Consider the following 22602-nt stretch of genomic DNA (forward strand, 5'->3'; position numbering starts at 1 on the left):
GCAGAAATCTCTAATTAAAACTTTGGTGTGAGCTGGGTGCCTAATACACGTGGATAGATTTGCAAGTTGTTAAAATAAATACTTATGTGCAAGCTTTTTGAAATAGGAAGTCTAATTCAGGCCCACATAATTCTTTCCTACAACAAAAACTGGTTGCAAGGGATGATAAGGAAGTTCTTTTAGAGCTTAACAAGATCTTCTTCTGTGTTCTGTCAGGAGAGATGTTGTGCAACATGCTGCAGGGACCTGATGGGCTGAAGAGGAGCCACATACAAATTAGGGATCAGGTTTATTCACTGGCACAGAAAGTCCATATGCGTTCCTATAAACACTTCTTAGCTTGTCAATCACATTTCAAAGGACTTGATGACTGAGGCATTAGAAAAAATTGTGTGGAAAAGAGCTGTCAGATGTTCCCTGTTCCAGCCCTGTCTACTGATGTCTCTTTACAGTGTAAAAAGGGAGTGTTTTACAAAAAAAAAAAAAAACAAAAGGGCTTTCTATACATTGAATGCAAAGTACATAGTCAATATTTACCTGCTGGTATTACACAGCTCTCTCAAGTCTTTTATTCAGATGTAGTTTAGGACTTTCTTTGCAGCTTTGCGTAGTTAGTACTTTCTGGTTTCCAGTATAGCATTTCAAATTATGATTTGGCTTGTCTTTTTAAGTAGATGAAAATGAGTAACAGTTGAAATAATATTTAGAAAGCTTTCACTGTTCTATATGTCTTCAAGCAACTGTTCTCTAAATAGATTTGGGTTTTAGTCATATTTTTCTTTTACTTTATGGTTGGGCAACCTTGAGCTAAAAGTTCAGGCCTGTGTTCTCTTGCCTTTAATGTAATTTAAGCCTGTACCCTGATACTTCACTCCGGCTAGGGCTGCTTAGGTGGTCTGGGTGTGCCTGTTTCACTTGCTGATTGTTTTTCTAGTATTATACCATAAACACATTAAAAAACATCTGGAAGATGGGGGAGTGGTAAAGCCCCTCTTTAAAAAAGAAAAAGGGGAAATATGGTAGTCATCAAGTAAAAGTTCTTTTGAGTCTTTGGTTCTTCTACAGATTACAAGAAGACCCGTTCCTCCAAAAGGTTTTTGAAATACAGGCGTCAGGATGGGGATTGTTGCCCGTCCTCACCCTTGTCATAAAGAGGAGGAGACTGGATACCCCAGTGGTCAGTGCTAATTACAGTAAGCTCCTCCTCTGTCTTGACAGACCTTTTGTGGAGAAGGGGTGTGGCTGTCTGGCTTCGGGGAGATAGTATATAAAGTCTTGCTGCCTGGTTAGATACTGCACCAGAGTGGAGAGGAGCAGCTCCAGGGCTTAGCCCTCTCACTCTGAGGCTTTTCAGTAGCCGTAAGTCACAGAGAAGGAAGTGTGCCTCATACTGCAGGGTTACAAATTTAGTTCAAGTTATTTGACATATATCCTTTATAAAAATGCAAACATTTGCTGTAGATATTTTTTGTGCTCTTGCTTGATTTTATTGTCACATAGGATTCTTGTGTGGGACAGAGTCTTTGCCAGGGTTGCAGAAAGCTTAAACCAGAGGTAGAATCCCAAGTTCACAATCATCAAGTGAATGTGAAATGATTTCATGACATTTCTCTTCTCTTTCCAGGAAAAGCATGTGTGCAGAGTTTGGTGGCAGAATATTTAAGGTATGTGGGCAGTCTGTGGCAAATACATCTGAAGAAAGCGTGACTGGCTAAAGAGTCGTCTGAACTTGTGTATGAAGACAAAGAAGTGCTGGGAAGCCCAGGAAAAGAATTAATTGGAAGAATATTGCTAGATACAGAAGAATTGGAACTTTTAACTTCTGCAACAGACAGTGACTAAGAATAAGTACATTGGTAAAAACATCAGCAGTGAAAAGGCAGACTGTGTTTTTTCATTATCTTTTGGATTTTATTACTTAAAAGACGTTTTCATCATCCCATTTAATTAATCTTGAATTTCTCTGTACATAAAACTATAACTGGACAATTGCATTTCAATACTGTTTAGTAACACTTTTGAATGTTAAATCATTTGCCAAGATGAGTGCTGAGGGATATCAATACAGAGCTTTATATGACTACAAAAAAGAGCGAGAAGAAGATATTGACTTGCACTTAGGAGATATATTAACTGTGAATAAAGGTACCTTACTAGCACTTGGATTCAGTGAAGGGGAAGAAGCAAAGCCTGAGGAAATTGGTTGGTTGAACGGCTTTAATGAAACCACAGGGGAGAGGGGGGATTTCCCAGGAACTTATGTAGAGTACATTGGAAGAAAAAAAATATCTCCCCCCACTCCAAAGCCTCGTCCTCCTCGGCCTCTTCCAGCAGCACCAAGTCCTGCAAAAGCTGAATCAGAGAGTGAGCAACAAGGTCAGTATTCAGAAGGCGCATGGTTTCAAGTATTTTTGTTTCACAGTCTTGTCTGAGTGTACTTTCATGTATATAGCACCTGTTGGTTACCTGTTTTTAGTGTGCAGCTCATTTCAGTCAATTAAGAATTGTTTCTACATTGTAATGTTTAGCTCACACACTTTGTAGTTTTGTATGGTTTGTCTCAGGCACAAGGACCAGTGACTTACTGTGGGGTACATCTCACAGGTTAGAAGGTCTGCTTCTAATTCTCCACTCTAAAACCTTAAGTGGAAAATGAGCCAGTTAACATTTATTTTAGGTTTCTAAGAAACTGATGGAAGTATTTCCTTTAGTGGTTCATCAAACTCACTATTGAGAAAGTTCTTGGTGAGTCCAATACTATGCATTCTAAATAAAAGCATGTTCTTACCACAAATCTTCTGCTACCAACAGAAGATATAGTCTCATCATGGGGGGTTACCTGTGGCCTTAAAGGTAAAATTGAGTAATTTAAAATTAAGAATGAAATGATAAATAAAATAAATAAAGAGAAATTCAGATTTATCATTTTGGGGTATGGCATACAGTAGAAAAAGATATCCTTATATGAAAAAAGGTTAAACAGAGGAAATACCTTCCTAAGTTGCTTTTTAAGCTTTATTTGCAACAGGATGCTAGGCACAACTTGGAATTTTATCAGAATTCTTCTGTTAAGAGAAGAAACAAGTCTTGTCTTTTATAATTGGAAAAGCTTTGGGGTAAAAAACCAAAAGAAACAAAAAAACTCTTCCTCCAAGTGATTTTGTCTCTTTTACCTACGGATATTCAAATTTGGGTTTTAACAGATCAATAAGCCAAGTACATTTTAGAATAGACTTTACAGCTTATTGGAGAAGTCTGGAATGGCTTTTATTTCTTCAATTTCTAATGCTTCATAAATTCTCTGGGTTTCTAACTGTCGGTAATAAGAGTTGTAGTATGTGGTCACGTTCATTACTATGGTGTCACTGCAGTGACACCAGAGTAATGAACAGTATCATTGCACTTCCTACACAGAAATGTTTGCAGCATCACTTGCAAATTTGTGGGATCAGTTTATCAATTTTCATCCCTATGTGCGTATTGTAACTTTATATTCAGCTGTGCTGATAACCAGCAAATACAAGGGCAGAAATATACAAGAATGTATGTGGCAACCAAGTTAACCTGGCAGAAGCATTTCTAGGTTGGTGGGGACTTAACAAAGGGTGAATCTGCAGTGGTTTATACAGCAGTGTTCTGAAGCACTGCAGCAGGTATTCCTTACAAGTCTGCAGGGCCTAGATGTAAATCATTGTTAGGATGAAGTTGAGGGCAGATGAGGCTGTAGGGGATTTTTAAGTTGTGCTGTCCCTATCTCTGAAGTCCTTGAACTCTTAACTGCTAGTCATTAGAGCCTCATGTTTTCTCTTTCATTGGCATAGTTCTGAAAATGGAGTATTTCCTTTTAAAAGAAAAACTATTATATCTTTGATCGTTCTTTTATTGGATATTAATTGTGCTGCTCAAGTGACACTGGCAGTTTTCTTAACCCAGCTGTGGAGATAATTGTCATCATCCTGTGCAACTGCAGAAGAAATATGTTTTTTTGGATAGACACCTCAAAGTTGACAGGTTATTTTGAGAAGCAGAGAATGGAAAGAAAATCCCATTCTTTACGTGTTCTGTGGTGTGGTGAAGCAACCAGCGTCCTGGCTTTGATGTTACAAAGTAGCACTTGGTAACTTCTTTGGTTTCTGTACTGGTGCCTGCTCGATGCTTCTGTTCGCAGCACCATGCTGTGAGCTGGCCGCAGCGCTGCGCTGGGAAGTCCTGGTGTTAATCTCGCTGTTTCCAAGCCTGCCTCTGTAGGCAGGACTGTGTTTGTAACAGGCATTTATGGGAGTTTTGGCTGCTGGGAGTTACTTTGGGAAATTCTGCTTCAGATTTGGGGGGGCTCTGCTTATATGTAACCTTCTATGTGAGATTTATTGCCTGTAGACAAAGTACTATTTACATACAATGTGTTTATTTTTAATAGCATGGGACTCTGGGAATTGGAAACAAGAGAATGTTCTGATTTAACTGAGAATCTTCATCTCAAAGCCTGCGCACATAATCCTGCTGTGTTCTAAAATGCTTAAGAATCAGCTTGCAGTCCAACCTTGTTTTCTTCGGATAAAAAAAAAAAAAGGACTTTCCATAGCTGGTTTTGAATTAAAGATTTTAAGCTTCATATAAGAGGCTAGACACCTCCATAATGCCCTAAGACCAGGGATTAGACCCTTCTGAATAGAAATTTGAACTTCAGGCTTAATTACTGTTAAAATAAAGTATGCTTTCCTAAAAGAAATTAGGAAAAGTAATTATAAGTAGTCTCTTTACAGATCTTTTTTCCTGAAGAGATCTGAGGCAGAGAGTGCTTTGAATCTTAGAAGCAGACTTGGAAATTTACTGAAAGAGTATTATAAAAATCAAAATGAGGGTAAGACTTTTAAGTTAGCAGAATGCTACAAAAGTTAGGGTAAAATCAAAGGTGAGGGCAGAAATACAGTTCAGATAAAGAACAATGTAGCAATATATGTTTGATTTTCAGATGGCTTCACTATTTTTGTTTGTGTTATTTGGGGCAGGGAATAGCACAGTTAACATTGTCCAGCCGCCAATGTAATGGGCAGTAGGCCAGGAGATTCTTCCCAAGATGATACTTCTCTCTACACCCTTAGAGTGTATTTCAAATAAATTAAGGTGTAGTGTGAAGTTGCCTGACCAAATGCAGTCAAGTTTACATTTTCACTACTTGATGAATTGAAAGTACTGTGGATTAAAATGACAAATTAACAGGGAACTGTAATTTAAAACTACTTAAATGTACCTCATTTATTTGTAATCTGTATCCTTTTTTAATTCTGTAAAGAGGGAATTCTGTATGTACTCCTGTTGCATATATGTTGAATAAGAGTATCAGAAACTTGCGATTTCAAAGAATATATATGCATAATCAAAGAAGTTCCATTAATTTGCCATATACCTAGGTTTATTTTTTGAAGAAAACTTTTTAATACTTTCACTACTCTTTAATCCTTAATTATTGAATGGTACTTAATTACTGAATGGTTTTCCCCCTTGTCTTTATTAAGCCTGATCACTTGCTCATCGATGTCCAGATTGCTTTATATTGGATATAATTTGCAGTATTTAAGCACAATGCTGCCAGTACTCATAATGCTGTATTACTCAGAAACAAATAATCATAGACATCTGAACACACTTTGCAGTCAAGGAGGCTGTTGACATGGGAAGAGCTCTGCTCATCAGGCCCGTCTTACACAGTCAGTCTTAAAAACAGAGAGCTTCCTAAATGTTAAAAGCCAATCTGAAAACAACCCCCCCCTTGCTGGTGGTCTTAAGTTCAATTAAAACACTTAACTCTTTCCCCATGTTTTTATTTTATTCATCACTTATTTTAAGTTTCTTGAACCATTGGTTAAGACAGGAATTAGCATTCCTTGGCTGAAATGTTAGGACTATTATGTTTTGCCTGTCTTCCCCTTATCTTTGTCAGTAAAGAAGTAGATTTAGTCTGATTTTTGGGGGATTTTTTTAAAATAGCATCTGAAAAGACATAAAAAGAAAAGAGAAACAAAAGCCCCAAGAAGTCTCTAGCACCTTCTAGTATCAGTGTCAGATGATGTAGTGTCAGAGCTATGGCAAGGCAGATGTAATTCCTCTCACTGTTGAGAGATTCCAAGTGATCCAACATGCCACATTTTTTTCCCAGACAAGGGTGCCTGGCTGCTGCTGGGAGAATTGAGGTACTTGCAACTTTGGAGACACAGCATAGGATCATCTTTATTCCCCCCAGCAGATATCTGAAGTTTATGTGAAACAGTAAAGATTTCGCAAGACTGGTTTTTTTTCTCTTGGAATGATTTTTTTTTTAATTTTAATTGAAGCTACATTAGGCTGGTTCCTCTCGCTTATCCCAGTTTTCCTCAATTCTTTGCAAATGGAAAGTGCATAAGCTGTACAAAGTCCAGATATGGTTTTCAAATGTCGATTCAACTCATCTGATATGGCCATATATATTTAGAGTTAATTCATACAGTATCATTTCCCTACCTGTTTTGTGAAGGCTGATCTTAAGCATACTTTGGAGCATTAAGCTTTGATTTATTGACTGAAATACAGATTTAACTCAGAATGCTAAATTCTCACTTTGAAATGAAGATCAGATTGCAGAAGGGCAGACCAAAACTTCATATGAATAATTTGTCTGTTTTGATGTTTTGGCACTTCCTGTATAACTTGAAAGGGTTGTTTATGTTGACACTTTGTACTATTTCAGCTGATTTTGAGCCTAAAAATAATCTGAAGCTCTTCCTTCTTGTGGTAAAACTATAAAAGAGATTTTTTTTTTAAAGAAAAAGTCCAAACTCTTTTTCACTCTTCTTCTAGAACAGATACAGATCAGCAAGTTACACAAAGATAATGACACATAACATTATGTGTCATTATCTTTGGAAACTCTTTCCTTTCACCAACCAGGTTATGCAATATCTGATAGAGTTCCAAACTGACAGGGGGCATAAACCGTTTCTGCATGGTTTAACCAAGTGTGTTGTAGGATTTGTTTCTTTAATTTTGCTCTAAAACCAGTGTAACCATCCCTTTGTGAAAATTACTTAGATTTGTGTATTGAGGGACATAAGAGTGAGTGAAATGCAGTGAACCTGGAGCCTCCATTGGCAAGAAAACAGTCATCTTGGATGATTTAGGCAAATAGAAAAAGGAAATTATGAGATGATGAGCCACTATCTCATGACATATACAAATGGTAAATATATTTACCATTCAAGCCAGAGCCCTTGAATTCTTTCTTTTTAGAACCAGTTGGAGTATAAGCCTTTGCCCTGCTGCAGTTGTCAGAACTTCATTGCAGACATGAATTTTCACGTCAGTTGAATTTGACTTGCACTGGGAAATGGGGCAAGTTCCTGCCGTAAAGCCTTGCTGGCTGCTTGTGATAACACTTCTAGGCAAATTTCTAGCTGCCAGATAAGTGCATGCATCTGAAAACAGAGTCCTGGCCAACTGCTTTATCACTGATGATGGCAAAGATTTTTGCAAGCTCCACTGAAGTGAGATAGAACATTTTTTTTTTCACAGCGATAATATCAGGGTTGATAATAACTTTAAAAGCCTTTGTAAGCACCAGAGGAAGCGCAGGGATAGGCTTTGCAAGTCCGAGTACAAACTGCACGTGGAGAGAGGGCCTGGGCAAGTTCATGGTTGATGCGTGGCCCCACCTGCTGGTACAACAGGAGGAAGGAAGCAAGAGGGAGGAAGGACCTTCAAACACACTGTCTTCCATGTTGCATTTTAATCCTCACAGGATAAAAATTAAAGTGAGAGAGAGAGCTTTTTAAAATTATTCTTGAATTGAAAAATAGATATTCCTGTGAAAAATATATCGCTTGGAGTACACAGAACCCCCTTTTAATCCTCAAGGCCGATCTTAGACTGAAAAGGCTTGTGTGACTGAAATGAATTTTTTTTCCCTGACTGTATCAGTCTAATTAATCTAACACATTATTTTACACATTTTTGCATTAAGAAGCTGAAATAATAAGACACTCCTGTTTAGCTGCTGTAACAAATATTTGTCTGTTTTATGTCATACTTATTTTAATATGCCTTTCTGTGATTACAAAGGCGTCACTATGTTGAGTGACTTTGCTTACATTTTCTTAGCCTTCTGTTATACTGATTTAGTCTGCTAATACCTTGTGCTGACATGAAAGCTGGGGCAGATGTAAAGCATGGCAAAGGTGAATTGGCCTACACTCTTATTGGAATCATCTTTGTCCTGTAGCTGTGATCCAGGAACATCTGAAAAAACCTTCACTGGTTAGCAAATAGTTCTTACTTAGGCTTGCATGTGATAACGTCAGTTTGTGAGTTTTAGCAATACATGGTACCAAGTGTTTGCCAAGAATGGATCATTCAGCACCCTGAGCAAATAACCGTGCCCACTTAAATAGTTGTGTGATGCCATATATGCATCCAGATTTTCTTGTGTGAAAGAACACAAGTCTGTAACTGCAGCTGGCTGTGCACTGTTTCACATCTGCGTCTTACCAAAGCCACTCTCCATGATGAACATCCATGAAATCAATCTGAAGTCTGGAATACAAAGAACTTCTTTATTTTCATAGCTAAGAATGACAAAGGGAGTTACACAATATTAAAGACATGGTTATTTTAACTGGAGAAGGGTATTAAGTCCTGAGAATACTTTGGTAAGAATCTAAGTGCTTGAGAGAACTTAAAGAGAATTTCTGGCTTAAAAAAAAATAGTTGGTTAATAGTTGCTAACTTTTGTTCATGTCTTCTTCAAAATACTTGACTAAAATGCAATTCTATTTTATGATGGTTTCATTCAGAGAAGGTGCTTGTGTAGAATTTTTTGTTAGGGTTTTGGTTTTTGTTTGTTTTCTTTTTTCTACTGTCTTGTAGAAATGCCTGCACCCTTGCACATTGCCTGAAATCTTTTCTTAAAGTGTTAGCAGGTGTAACCTTTTGTGCTAATGAGACTGCTTTTTGTTCAGTCTTTTATGAATGCTGTATGCTGCAGTCCACAAGGGTAGCACCTAAATTTTTTTCCTTATTTTCACATGTTGACCCACTTTATCAAATAGTTTGTCTGTAAAACAGCATTAAAAAATTATATTTAAGCTGATGGCTTTTCAGGTAACAAGATTCACAAGGCAGATTTTCAAAAACTCACTACTGCCTTGATCCAGGGAAAGATGTGATTGCATATGGTTTCTACACTTCAAAAATGTCTTTTGAGACTATCTTCTACTTCAAAACTACTATGTAAACTATGACATGAATAATGAAAAATTTTACAATTTAGTTAGCTGTCAGACAATTTTCTCATTCAATCCACTAATGTTTGTATGTGCTCCTCATCATTTGCTATGCTAGAACATTTCCCAGAGGTCAGTATCTGAGATAATTTCTTCACTGGAGGTTGTGGATGTTGAGAGCAAGAAGTGAGATTTGCCTTTGGTAGGTCTAAACATGCCAGTCTCCATCTCTGCTGGCAAATCACTTGGTGGCATCTGGGACAGGAAGATGCTCCTGCAGAAGGGAGACCTCTTGCAGGAATGGCAGTTACTTTGAGTCCATTTACTGCGCAGCAATTGTATCTTTCCAGTAAAATAGATGGGGTTGATTTTTCTCTGTGGGTTTTTTGCCTTTTTTTTTTCTTTTTAGTGTCTGTGTTTTAGAAAAACAAAGTTAAGCTCTACTTTCCTTGAACATTTTGATGCTTTCCTGTAAAACACATGCGCATCTTAGGTTGTAAAGGTAGTGGCAAAAAGCCAAATTATTTCACTCTAGAACATTTAATTCAAGTGGTCTCTACCTTGCTCTTTCTCCTCTCTGGAGTTGTATTTGTTGAAAGCATCATGTTTGAACACTCCAGTTCCATAGCCTCCTGCTCGCCACCTGGGAAGAAAGGAAGCTTATTGCAACCTGAGATCTGTAGTCTTGATAGGGAATGCACCTCTGAGCTGATTTGTGCTGGGATAGAGTTACAACGACAACCTAGCAGAAGGCATGGCTGCACCAGGTTTGTATGTCTTGTTTACAGATATAACAGTGGAATTTATTTGTTGGGGTCAGGAGAGAGAAAACTTCAATGCTGTCACCTATTTTTCCAAGATCTCTTCATCCTGCTTGGGTAACATTGGTAGATAAGCAGATAAGCATGGAGGACTATTCTTGGCAAAGAAACTTTTGAATGGTACACTGCAAATCAATGTTTCAAAGCACGTTACAACTTCTCCAGCTGTCTCTCTCAAGGAGAAGCCTCTTAGTTTGTGAGGTTACTTTTTTATTTCCCAGTCCTCTTGCTCAGCTCTTTTTTGCTGGAGGTAGATGAAGGCACTTAAATTAGGGAATTAATGAAAGAAACCACTAATTATGCATCATAGTAGATAAGGCTGCACAGCTGTATGTGGTTTCATTATCTCTCTATCCAGGAACATTCCAGAAATAAGCCGTTAAGGGGAAAAATTTTCAGTCTTTTTCATATTAGCACATGGTGTTCGACACTGTGAGCACAAATTCCAGTCCTCTGGTGCTATTTTTTCAGGAAAATTTCACTGCAACTTTTCATGTGCTGCGCTTGGATGCAGGGAGCAGGAAAACATCTCTTGTGTTTTCAACCTTACCCTTGAATTGTCTCCTTGCCAGGACACAGCTGCTTGGCACAGGTGAGGAGCAACAGAGACTGTGGCAAAACCCTCCATCATTTCCTGCTTTGTATATGGGTATTCTGTGAAGGCTTGTTTTAGGTACTTTGGAGTAAAATCTGTGCAGATGTTTAAGTACAATTAAGAATATATTCTGGCTAGTCCAAATCTACTCAATTGTTCTGAAGCCAGAGGAGTATAGCCTAAATAAGTCAGTAGCCCAAATAAGTAATTTTCTTAATAAGAAGATTGAGGGAGCCTTTTTTGCTCCAGTGCAAGGCAGTTCTAGCCATAAAAATTTTTGTAGTCATCCTCGTAATCTGGCCTGGGCAAGTGATAGAATTTTAAGGAACAAATTCTAAACAGCAAGTAGCAAAAATTTTTTCTGAAATAACCGAAAATAGGACCTCTGTTCATTGAATGAGGGCTTCTTAAGGGCACAGAGTGAGGAATGTTTGAATTCTCTTTGCTGTATTTATAATTAATTACTGTTGGTTGAGAAATTAGTGTTCCCTGCAACTTCCATGTTTTTCTGACTACTTCTTGGATCAAACTTAGTGCTTACAATTCTAAAAACTTTCTGGTAGCCTGTGTAAACTGCAGTCCCCTACATGAAATAAGAGATTTTCACAATCTCATTATTGTCAGGATTTGGGAATAATATTAACCCACTGGTTGAACAATGTTTACTACAGAGCACCTAGCATTAAATCTTGCTTCTTAGCAAATTGAAAGTCTCATCTATTTTTGATACTAAAACCTTCACTGAAGGCGCTAGTGGGCTGCTGCTGCCTTCCAGAGTGATTTAGAATGCAGGACTTTGAGTTGCATGAACAGTTTAGCAAAAAAGGGGAAGACAGTTACCAACTGTTATGCTTTTTCTCCAGATGTTTCCTCTAAGACAAATATGTAGAGTATTATTATGACACAGTAAGAACATGCCAATTAGATTAGTATGGTTGTTTTGTTGGGGGGGTTTTGTGTGGGTTTTTTTTTTAATTCTCAATGTCTATTTGAACTAAATAGCCAGTCAATCAAATACGGTGGTAAAATGTCTAGTAGTTTGGATGGAACATGCCCATGCTTGTGAATGTGAGCTGCTCTGTTCTAAATAGAGTAGTAAAATCCTTTCTTCAAAATCCTTTTGGATGAAAACTAAAAATAAAATTATTGTAAAGTACTGATGTTCTTGAAAATACTATACATGATTGAGGGTTTTTTTCCTTTACTTCAAGAACTTGTTCATACATAAAGCCATAAGTTACTATTCTACTTTCTCTTAAATTTGTGGCAAAACCCATCTCGACTTCAGAAGGAACAAGATCAGACCTATAGTCAAGATTTAGCAGCATTGGGAAAAATCGCATAGTTCTTAGTCTTAGTTCTTTTTTGCAAAATTCACAATACTTTTAGTGTTTGGAGCTCAAATCTTATCTCTTTTTGGAAGAGATTCCAGTATACCAGATTCATAGAATATGAATGTGCATGAAATACTACACTATAAACACTGGTGTAAAGAGCAGAGTCTGGCTGTCCTTTCATAAATTTTGAAAACAAGTAAGGGACTTGTTGTGAGCGTCTCTTCTGAGGTCCTCGACTAATGTAGGGCATGTAATTTCGCCCTGTTATTCCTGCTCGAGGCTCCTAACTTCTAGATGAATTTAAAACCTGTTACTAAATAGTCCAAACTGCTTCCTTTGTACATATTTAGTGTAGATTACTTAACTTTTTATCCCTTTAATATGCAGCACATTATAAGAATTGTGAATTTAGTAGTAAAATGTTTTCATTTAGGAAACTACATAAATTTAATTGTATTTGGTGATGACAGTATAGAAACTGCTTTGACCAGGTTATTTTCTTTCTATATATTCAGAACTCCTCACTGATACATGTTAAGAATTTGCTCTAGGGTGATAGATACTTTGGCAGGGCTGATGTTTTCCTTAGGGCTGCCTGTTTGGGTAATAATGTGATAGTAATAGGGTTTCTTATAATTGAGGAAGTGATATGGTGACAGTTTTATTTATAAATTCTTTTACTGTAACTAATTATTATACTTAGAATAAATACAGAGTTTTATCACCTTGATGTATGTGTGTATGGACACAGAGCTGCACACTACAGTAGGAGAACATTAGGGTTTCAAAACTGCATCTAAATCTTGTGTTTATACATAAAAGTACAGCTTCTTTCAGTGTATACCATCTGATACAATTTTTTTAATTGATATAGTTGTCGCACCCTTTCCCCCATTTATTCTTGCTTTCTTTTTTCCGAGGTCTTCATTGAATTAAAATTGCTTCATTCAGGTTGATCAGTTCATAGTGTTAAGCCACCTGTTCTTCACAGCCTTCAACCTTCTCTCTGGAAACAGGTTTTTTCATTGATACTTGTGCTCTTTCCAATGACATGACTAATTAGTGTTTCACAGAACTTCATAATGACACGTACTAAATCATCTTTAGGACACTTTTGTGAGCAAAGGTGCTGTCATCGTTCCTGTAAGGAATAAGGTAAACAAAACAGACAATTAAAAAAACAACCAAACAAACAAACCTACTGCTTCAAGATAGTCTAAGGTTAATCTCTTCATGCCATGTACATTTCACTTCAAAAATGTGAACCTAGGAAGTAACTCTTAAAAACCCTTAACATATGAGAACCTTAGCAGTTACACTTCACTGAGATAAATAAACCCAGGAACCAGAAATGGATTAGGTTTAACTCAGCAAATCTTTATTTGTCACAAGGAGTGAGTGAGTACCATATTCTCACTCCGTGTCTGGCTTCAGTTACTATGTACTGGATGTCCAAAACAATTCCTTGCAGAACAAATCTTCCTGGCATGCCTCTTCCTGCGCCAGCTGGAATCCAAATATAAGCATCAAAATCAAAATAATTACTAGAACGTGAATGCACAGATTCAACATATATGGTAACATAATTTAGTGTTAGCTTATTTGTTCCATGACTTTGCAAATCCAGAATTTCAAATTCTCAGTACTTTGTTGTTCCTGTTAGACATGCCTTGCAATAGAATATTTCAGTGACACATGTTTTAAGCACCTCTTACTTTAGGTTTTTATGGTGCACCTCTATTAGTTTTGAGATGTTGTTGTATCATAGTTGTGATTCACAATACAGGAATATTCTGTGAATGGTGACATTACATAGTAAATTACCATTCTGGGAGCTAGATCTTTGCTCTTGTAATACTAATCAATAACTTGCTTCCTTGAAAGATGCTTTTGCTCCCGTCTTTATCTTGCCATGTAGTAAGCTGCAACCTTAATTAATCAAGAGGCGTGGCAGCGCAATTTTATCCTAGTATGACAAAGTTCAAAGCTTTTCCTGGGCTACTCTGTTGCTAGCATCATAGATTAGATTCCTCTTTCAGGAAACACTAGTTTAGAAAGTGGAAGTCAAGACATCAAGTGTGGATGACAGATGAGTAATGAGGGAGGTATGAAAAATACTCTTGACACCTGGAATGGTTATTCATTAACTTTCCAGACACACTAGAAACGTGGAAAGAGTGTTCTGCCATGGAGGAATCTGTGCTGTCTTGCAGGAGACTTCTGCCAAATTGGAGAAATTGAAGGATATACTTACTCCATATGAAGTTTTCTGCTCTTACTCCATATGAAGTTTTCTGCACAAAGACCTTTTTGTTTTTAAGTTTTTCATTTTTCATATCTTTAGATGTTAATATGGAAATTGCAGGGTCATTGGGTTTGAGTGTACAAACAAGAGAGAGAACTCTGGAGAGCCATGGCATTTGATCTTTGAAAACTATGTATGTAAGCATGCTCCTCTGAAAACCCCAGATTGCAAAAATCATTTGTAGTGGGCTAGAGAGGTATTTGACAGATTATGTGCAAGTACATACATGTGTGTTTCATTATTTGATTGCCTTAGGAGACTGGTGTTTAAGTTGGCAGATCTACTCACTAAAAGCAAAGCTCTTTGGCTGGCAGGATTACAGAATGCCTGAAGGAGAGAGTCCAAATGCTGAGAGCAAAAGAGAGGGAATGTGCAATGTGTAATGTGCAGAAAGCGTGGGGAAGCTATAAAGCCGGCAGGAAAAAGTAGATTTGAATATGGTTCCAATTTGTTCTGTTGGACTCAAGTTGATAGCCATGCAGAAGTAAAAACATAAAATTCTCTTATTTCAGTATGAAGTTAATGTTCTGGAAAATACTGTGTTTTCTATCATGCTAAGTATTATTTGGTTACCTATTTGCAGCTTGTCAGAAATCTTTAATCCATGCTTATTTTCTGACTCAAATTAAAAAAAAAAAAAATCACAGTTTGTCTAGGATATTTACAGAGCACTGTCAGGCTGTGACATAAGTGGCCACTATAATAGGCTATGAAACTTTGTTCTTCTCTTTATTAGCATGACTCAAAACTCCGCTGTTGACTCCCAGTAGATGTTAAATTTCTGCATTTAATTTTGCGATATGTAATTTGTAGCTATTCTGGGGAAAAAATAAAATAAGCTCCCAACCCAGTCTTTATGCATTCAAGTTTGGAACGAAACTATCCTGCAATGTTTTGTAATCAGCAGACGAGCAAGTTGAGTATGTGTAGCTAGAGAAGTCTACACCTGTGGCCTTGGACTTTCTTGATGTCTTGCTCCTCAACCTAAGGCAACACAGGGTAGCATTTTGACTTGGTTTTTTGTATTGCTCACTCCTACCTGAATGCCATTATAGAATAACCAGCCACCTTGCTCTGTCTCCTAAGACTTACTTCTCAGTTTGAGAGCAAGGTTTGAAGTATGGGAAGCTGACAGGTGAAAAGCAGACTGATGTACTGAAACAAGAAAAAGAGAAGCAGAAGGGCTGGCTCCCCTGAGAGATCAAGAAATATGCTATTTGAAAAAAACCCAAACCACCAAAAAAGCAAAAATAAAAGGGAATTTCCCTTTAAAAAAGGCCAGAGTTTAGATGATTGCTCATACTGATACATCTAAATTATTTTAGGGACTACAAGTGGCACATTTACCGTGAAAGACTACAATCCTTTGAGAGGTAATAGGTCCTGCAATAAAAAGGTCCATGGGGGTGGCATAGCAGAGTTTAGATGAGTTAGACCAGCTGTCTGCTGCCATTTTTGAGGAGCTTTATATTGTAAAATCCTCAGTAAAGTTCTCTGAAGTTGCCACATGTGAACTGTTTAGGAGACAAGTTTTTCCAGCTTCATGCAGGCAGTTCATATGAACAGTGCTTAAAAACAAGGAGTCATATGCATTTTAGAAAAATCAGGTCAGTTTACAATTAATGTGTTCCTCTTTTTCCTGTTTCAGCAGGGAGCTGGTTCTTTTGGAATTATTTTCCTTCTGGAAGTCAAGTGAGATACCCTTTTTCCTGTCTGGCATAGCCGATAGATAGATAGATAGATAGATAGATAGATAGATAGATAGATAGATAGATAGATAGATAGATAGATTTGAAAAGGCAAACAAAATGAGGAAAAGGTGTTCCCTTCTGCTAAGGCCAAATAAAGGTAACTGGTTCTTTCTTCTGGCAAGATGACCAAGGGATTCCTCTGGAGCACAATAATAGAAAGACCATAAATGTAAGACTTCCTTTCTTTCCTCTCTTGCTCTCTCTCTCTCTCTCTCTTTCCCCCAGCCCCCACACCCGGTAGGGTAGCAGGAAAACAAGCAATATATACCTGGCATTTTGACAGAATAGACAGTTCTCAGTCCTTGCTGGCCAGTGTGGAAGAAGGCTTACTCCAGTAAGCCAGCAGCCTTTCAGCCTCTCAATCCCCCACCCATTTCTTAGTGAGTCATAGCTAGAAGGCCTTTTCACATGTTTGATCACATCTTGCTCAAGTCAGGAATGTATTTTTACTCCTTTATTGCATCCTATAAGCAACATTCCAAGTCAATTGAGTGATTTTTGCTTTAAGCTCTGTACGTATGTGGAAATGGAGATAAATATATAGATAGATAATGCCACTGTATTTTCAGATATGGATGGGTTAGAAGACCAGCTAACTTTCCTGGCAGGCACAGGATGGTGGAAAAACTGATTTGTATGTTTTATGTGTGTGACCTCTAGAGGAGTGGTACATGAGCAGTACTTAAATATTCAAGACATTAGTTTTTCTTGTCATTCTCATGTATACACTTAGTAGTCCTCTAAGTTCAGAGATCGCATTGATCCTGTTACCCATTAATTTTCTACAAGAAAGTTGGAGAATGTCTACAGCACATTCCACTGTGCTGGAGTAGGTCAGTGTAGGGCATCTGCTGAGTAGCAGAAGTAAGGAATGGAAGCAATGGATCAAAAATGCTTCTTGCTCATCTCTTGGGTCTTTGTAGAGGACCTAAAAAGAGCTTCTGCCTCCTCATTTATTCCATGAAAGAGCTGCTTTTATTTGATTCACCTGAGCTAAACATCATTAGGAACATGTTGTCAGTTCTTAGCCAGATTTATGTTTTTCTATTTTTGCCCTTCTGTAGCTTACACCTTCCAAGATCACTTACAAAATCTTTCTTTCAGTTATTTCATCCTATTCTGTTCAGTCTCACTCTTCTACCACTGGTTTTCAAGAGAGAGACTTTTTTTTTTGTTTTAAACCACAAGGCACTCTAACACTGTAAGGTTAGAAAAGGATTTCTTGGATTTGAAGTGTTTGGGTTTTCTTAGAGAGGCTTTGTCTCTTGTTTTTGGTCTCTTTGCAAATGAATGCTCCCACTGCAGACTGAAATCCTATTCCATACCTTCTTACCCTGACTTCAGTTAATCCTTGGCTTGCAGATGGTGATGTAAAAACAGCCAGTTTTTCATGAGCACCATCTTTGTTGTCATTGTCAATTTTCTTGTACACTTTCTATAAACAGGTTTTACACTATGTGAATTTCACAGCACAGTGTGATGGTCAGTACACAAATGAAGGTTTTTTGCCAGTTAGAGTTAGTTAACCAGTTGGAGCCCTGACAGCTTTGTAAAGGTTCATGAAATTCATTTGTCTCCCTAAGTGCTAAGGTCTGAATTAAAGCTACCTCAGAAGAGAAGTGTGAACAAACAATGATTAATGGAAGAGAGATCTTTAGGTTCATGCATTAAGTACATGTACTTGATATTATATGACATCTTTTTTGTTTAGGATCTTGGTAGTATGAAATATATTGGAATAAGAAAATAACACTGATACTGCTATGCAGAGAAATCTCCACAGGAGTATGATATGGGTCAAAAAATCTTATTACATATAGACTTAGAGTTTTCTTCTTCATCTGAAGGTAAAGAGGATGGTGGGATTACCTCTCTATAGATTCAGTCCAGGATTTTCCTAATAATGTTGTTTCTGTAACTATGTCAGATCACCCAATGGTTTAATGGCTGTAAGGATTAACCCAGTTTTACTTCCTTAAAAGTCTGCCTTTCAGTATTGCTGTATTCTGTTGCTACAGCTACGGCTCTAAGCTTTTCGTTTTTTCTTTTTTTTTTTTTTTTTCAGAGGAGGAAACATGTTTGATTTGATTGGAAACACATTCAATTTTTGAATAAAAGTCGTGGTGCTGGAGAGCTGTTGCCATTGTTTGCATTTTTTTTTCTGGGTGACTGCTGTACACTCATTATTTTTAACTTTCTGTGTACTTACAAATGTTTCCCACAATTCCCAAAAGATGAAGGAGTAGTGTTGACTTTTATCTGCCAGCAGCTTCTGCCAGTTCTTTTATGTAAATCTTCCAGATCTAAACAACTTGACTTCTCAAGCATAGTAATATGCATTATCTTTTCTTGCAGCTGTGAAGAGCCTATTCTTTTCTTCTAGATTTTTTTGTCTGTGGATAGTTTGACAGGGATTTGTTGTCATTCTTCTCCCATTAGTTTCTCCACAGCAAAAAGGTAACAAAACAAAGCATTCTTTCAGAGCAAAACAACATACTGCCCTGAATTTTTATGTATTATGGTTATTGAATAAAAAGTGAATGCTTTAAATTCTGCTCTTCTCAAGCAGAGATACTATCACAAACCAGTGTTTGCCCTGCATAAGAAACTTTGTTACTGGTAAAAAGGACGCAGCAGTAAGGAATAAGGATCCTTCAGAGATAGGACAGGTCATTCTCAACAGTGTTGCAGCGACCAAGGTATCTCACAGTGAAGGTTCATCCACCTTCATGACCTGTCCTGGCTACAAAGAGCAGATGCTGCTGGAGCACTGCAGTTTCTAACTGTCACCATTTATATGGGGAAAGGGAATTGAGATTAGTAGTCCTTGTAGGATAGCACCAGATGTGTTACTGCTTTTTAAAATACATGTTACTACTTTTTAAATGAAAATGGTTTCAGCACATGAACTTGCTCTAGCTATGCAGTTTTATCTGATAGATGTCATTGAAATAGTGTCACTGTGGCTTTCCACTAGTCAGCCAGAACCACAATTTTCAAGTGCCTTTTGAGGTGGACCTCAGCATTCCTTCCCTTAAAAAGAGAGGCAACTGCCTCTTTCCTGTGTGTCAAATGTTTTCAGGAAAAACCAAATACGTATTTCCTCTCCCACTTGCTAGGAAGAACTCAAGAACAAATTGTGGACCATAGTACTTTTACATGGGAAGCCATTCTAAGAGGAGATGATAGAAAATTCAGGTTTGAAGAGGAAAATAAACAGGAGAATATAAGCCTACTGCATGACCATGTGTCCTTGTACAGTCTAGATAATATTCCAGATACTAGAGTACTCAGTTCTTCAGCTGAGTTTTATCCCTTGAGAGCTCTGGTCTTTGTGCACTGAAATGGGCAGTGTAATTTAATGGAGAAAATTCTGTGTCATTATATGAAAAGAGACAAAAGCATGAACTGAAATTTAACATGCAGCCTTAGTTCTTTGTGGTCTTAAGTTTTGAGTGCTTGACCTTGGTGGTGGTCTTGATGCTCTTACAATATAGTTTTGTTAATGTCTCTGTGTGGTATGGCAGGCATCAGAGGGAGCTTTGCTGCTCTTTCCTTATGGAGTGACTGTAGCAAAAATACCACATAAATTTTGACTAATAGCAAAAGTACCATGTAAATTTTGCTAATACATTCTAGATGTATTAGCATACATCTAGTCACTTTACACTAAATTATATTTTTAGTGAATTTTCACTCTTGCTTAGTTAAAAAAAAAGCCTAGAGTGCAGAAGTTAATAGAAATCATGGCATGAATATCCTTGGGAATGATGAGGTAGTTTGTGGGAAGGCAGCTGGCAACAGTTCTAAGGGAATACTTAGTTAATCATAATGCCAGTGAGGGAGGTTTTGTTTTGAGAACTATCAAAATTTTTTCTAATAAGGACTTCTATGTGCCACCACTAAAATCTGGATGTTTAATGGCAACAATAACATTGAAGCGCTGGGAACTTGATAAATAAGTCACAAGATGCAGCTGCTGGTGGAATGTGCTGTTTGTTCTCTCACCAGCACTATCAATACTACTCTTGACCATTCAGTGGTATATATTTCCCTTCTTGATAGCATGTATGGTTTCATGTCAAACCACTGTCAGAAGCTGAAATTGTCATTTAGTGTCTCTGAGGAGAACTAAGCAGGCCGAGTTACTCAAATTCTTGCAGATCTCAGTTCTTTTCTAGTCCTGGAACAACCATCCTGAAGGAAGGGGAGGAAATATAACAAGCCTCACTTAATGAAAAAAACAGTTCTGCACTTTATTGCTTCAGCTATTTAGTTGACCCTGTCCTGTTCCTTCTTTTCTGTTGTCTGTCATCATCTCCTTGCATGTGTTGATGCAGTAACTTGGTACCTACATCAGAGCTTACCTCTCATCTGCTGGTATCTCTCTGACTGAAAACTGCTGGCAGGGAACCTGCAGATGTCAACAAGACAGGAAAAACAGGTGTTAGCTTATTAATTTTATTTTCTCTGTCATTGGAATCATGCACTGAAATCTGGCTGGCTTGTTCTATTTAGAGATGTTAACCTGTCCTTCCATTTAAAGTGATGCTCATGGGAATGTGAGAACACTACTACTGCTGTGCTCCTGCATGTCACACAGGGCTTGGGTTGATCCCTGAGAGTGAAGGGTAAGAAGGAATTATTCACCAGTCTGCCACGCCTGAGAAAAGCATGAGAAGCCTCAAGCTGTGCCAATGCTCCAAACCACTTGAGGGTGGTGAGATGTGCCTCTCCTGGCAGCCAGCAGTGTCGGAGTTCCAGTGCTAGCCTGTTTGGTTTTCAGCTCCAGCTAAGTATATCCTGACCCACACTCTATCCTCCTCAGCTTTTTGAGTGCCTCCTCTACTTAGAAACAGAAAGACGTCTTTTAGTACATTCTTGCTTATTTCTTTTTTTTTTTTCTTTCTGTTTATCTCACAGATCCTTGAAAAAAGAGTTGAATAAGGAAGTGATTTTCCCACCTCTTGCTTGCTTTTTGGGGGAAGGAGTTTCTTTGGCAAAACTATGTATGCATTATGTATGGCATTATGCAGTGTACTTGATGCCAGCACATTTTACTTATTTAATGTTTTTTTTTTTCCTCAGAATGGTACTGCTCATGTTTTCTAATCATGCTAATAATAGTTGTAAATAGTTGCAGCCATTAAATTCAATTCTTTTTGGAAAAAGAGTATTGCAAAAGCTCACCCATAGAGGGAAGCAGAATACTGTCTGAACTATAGGCTGCTTTTAAAAAATTATCCATGCTTCAGATGAAGCCAACAAAGAACATCTGTTGTCTTAATTATAGCTTCTATTTCTAAGAAGTATGTTCTGTAGCAGATGAGAAAAATGTCTGACAGCTCATAATTCATTAAGTTATTGAGGTTTAATCTGATAGAATATTACGTACAGAGTTTCTTCCCAGTACAGACATTATCACTTCCCTTTCAACTGATGATAGAAACGGGGCTTTATGAAATATTAAATTAATAAGTGTGAAACATGATTATCAGCCACTGTTGAAAGTATTAAACTGTTATAAAGGACACACGTATAAAGTTCTCTATACTATGTTGCTTTGTGGTTTTGTTTTTCTGCTTATCTCTGCAACTAAACTTTCCTCAAGCCAGACACAATCTCTTTGTTCTTCCTTTCCCTACTTTAATTTTGCTTTGTCTTAGAGGAATTCTTTGTTGATAATGCAGCAGCTCTAGGACAAGTATTCATTTTTGTGACAGAGAAGGGTAAAAAGATCCTGGATTTCTTTCAGAGAATTGGTATCTTATTGAGTAAGACTTTCAATATCTAATCAGACCTTTTTTCTTCCTAGTCCTGCCATCTATTCTTTACAAATTATTTTCTTGTAATCTGTATTTACCAGGGCCTGTTTCACCCCTTTTCACATAGCCGCCCCTTGTCCTTTTTAGCCCCGAGAGTGCAGCTGGCGCAGCTTCATAAACTGGAATGAAGAGAGGAATTAGTTCTCCTGGCCCCCAAAATTCCCTGCATAGTCACCATGTACATGATACTTTATCAACCACAGCATTGCTTCCATGTGTGCTGATAACCCTGAGAAGCGTCTAGGCAAAGTAGGTCTCAGTTACAACATTGATTTATGCAGGTAACCTTGTCTTTTTGAAGTACTATGTGTAATTAGGATAAAATAAAGTAACATTCAGGTTTTTTTCTAACCCTTTTAGATTTAGTGGGTTGGACTATAAATGGCCCAGTCTTAATATACGTGTGTTTACCCTTCTGAAAAAATGACTGCCTTATTCTATTAAGTGTCATAATATTATGACAAGTTTTGTACATTTCTCTATAAAAGTCAGTTTGAGGTCCCTTTTTCTACTGTATAGGTTATGTGTTAGTACCTATCTTGCACAGAGGAATCTGGAGATGTTGGCTTTGTTTTGGGCAGTACACTGGGACTGGCGAGTCAGTAGGTCATGCTTGTGAGAACTGCTGTTGTTTTCCATTTGGAATAAGCCCCTTGGATAAGTTGTTGTCACTCGGTGTTACTGATGTAGGATCACATCAGAACTATGAATGCTTTA

General features: G+C 37.6%; 1 protein-coding gene and 1 long non-coding RNA gene across 3 annotated transcripts in view; one reads left to right on the top strand and one right to left on the bottom strand.

Moving 5' to 3' along the window:
* The window catches only part of PIK3R1 (phosphoinositide-3-kinase regulatory subunit 1), a 59524-nt gene that overhangs the window by 2964 nt on the left and 33958 nt on the right, over positions 1 to 22602 (top strand). The window contains exons 1-2 of one of the 2 annotated variants that reach the window (XM_026796495.2): positions 1234 to 1359; positions 1625 to 2376. In XM_026796495.2, the coding sequence (XP_026652296.1) occupies positions 2043 to 2376 (334 nt within the window). In that variant the 5' untranslated portion in view covers positions 1234 to 1359; positions 1625 to 2042. Of the gene's footprint in view, positions 1 to 1233; positions 1360 to 1624; positions 2377 to 22602 lie in introns of those variants that run through there. The other variant, XM_074533688.1, reaches the window with a different exon arrangement.
* LOC106629663 (uncharacterized) overlaps positions 12531 to 22602 on the bottom strand; it is a 32690-nt gene continuing 22618 nt past the window's right edge. The window contains exons 3-4 of the long non-coding RNA XR_003381498.2: positions 20428 to 20474; positions 12531 to 13145 (exon numbers count right to left, since the gene is read on the bottom strand). This is a non-coding gene — a long non-coding RNA (uncharacterized LOC106629663). The remainder of the gene's footprint in view (positions 13146 to 20427; positions 20475 to 22602) is intronic.

This window comes from Zonotrichia albicollis, chromosome Z (assembly GCF_047830755.1).
Source record: "Zonotrichia albicollis isolate bZonAlb1 chromosome Z, bZonAlb1.hap1, whole genome shotgun sequence".
NCBI lineage: Eukaryota > Metazoa > Chordata > Aves > Passeriformes > Passerellidae > Zonotrichia > Zonotrichia albicollis.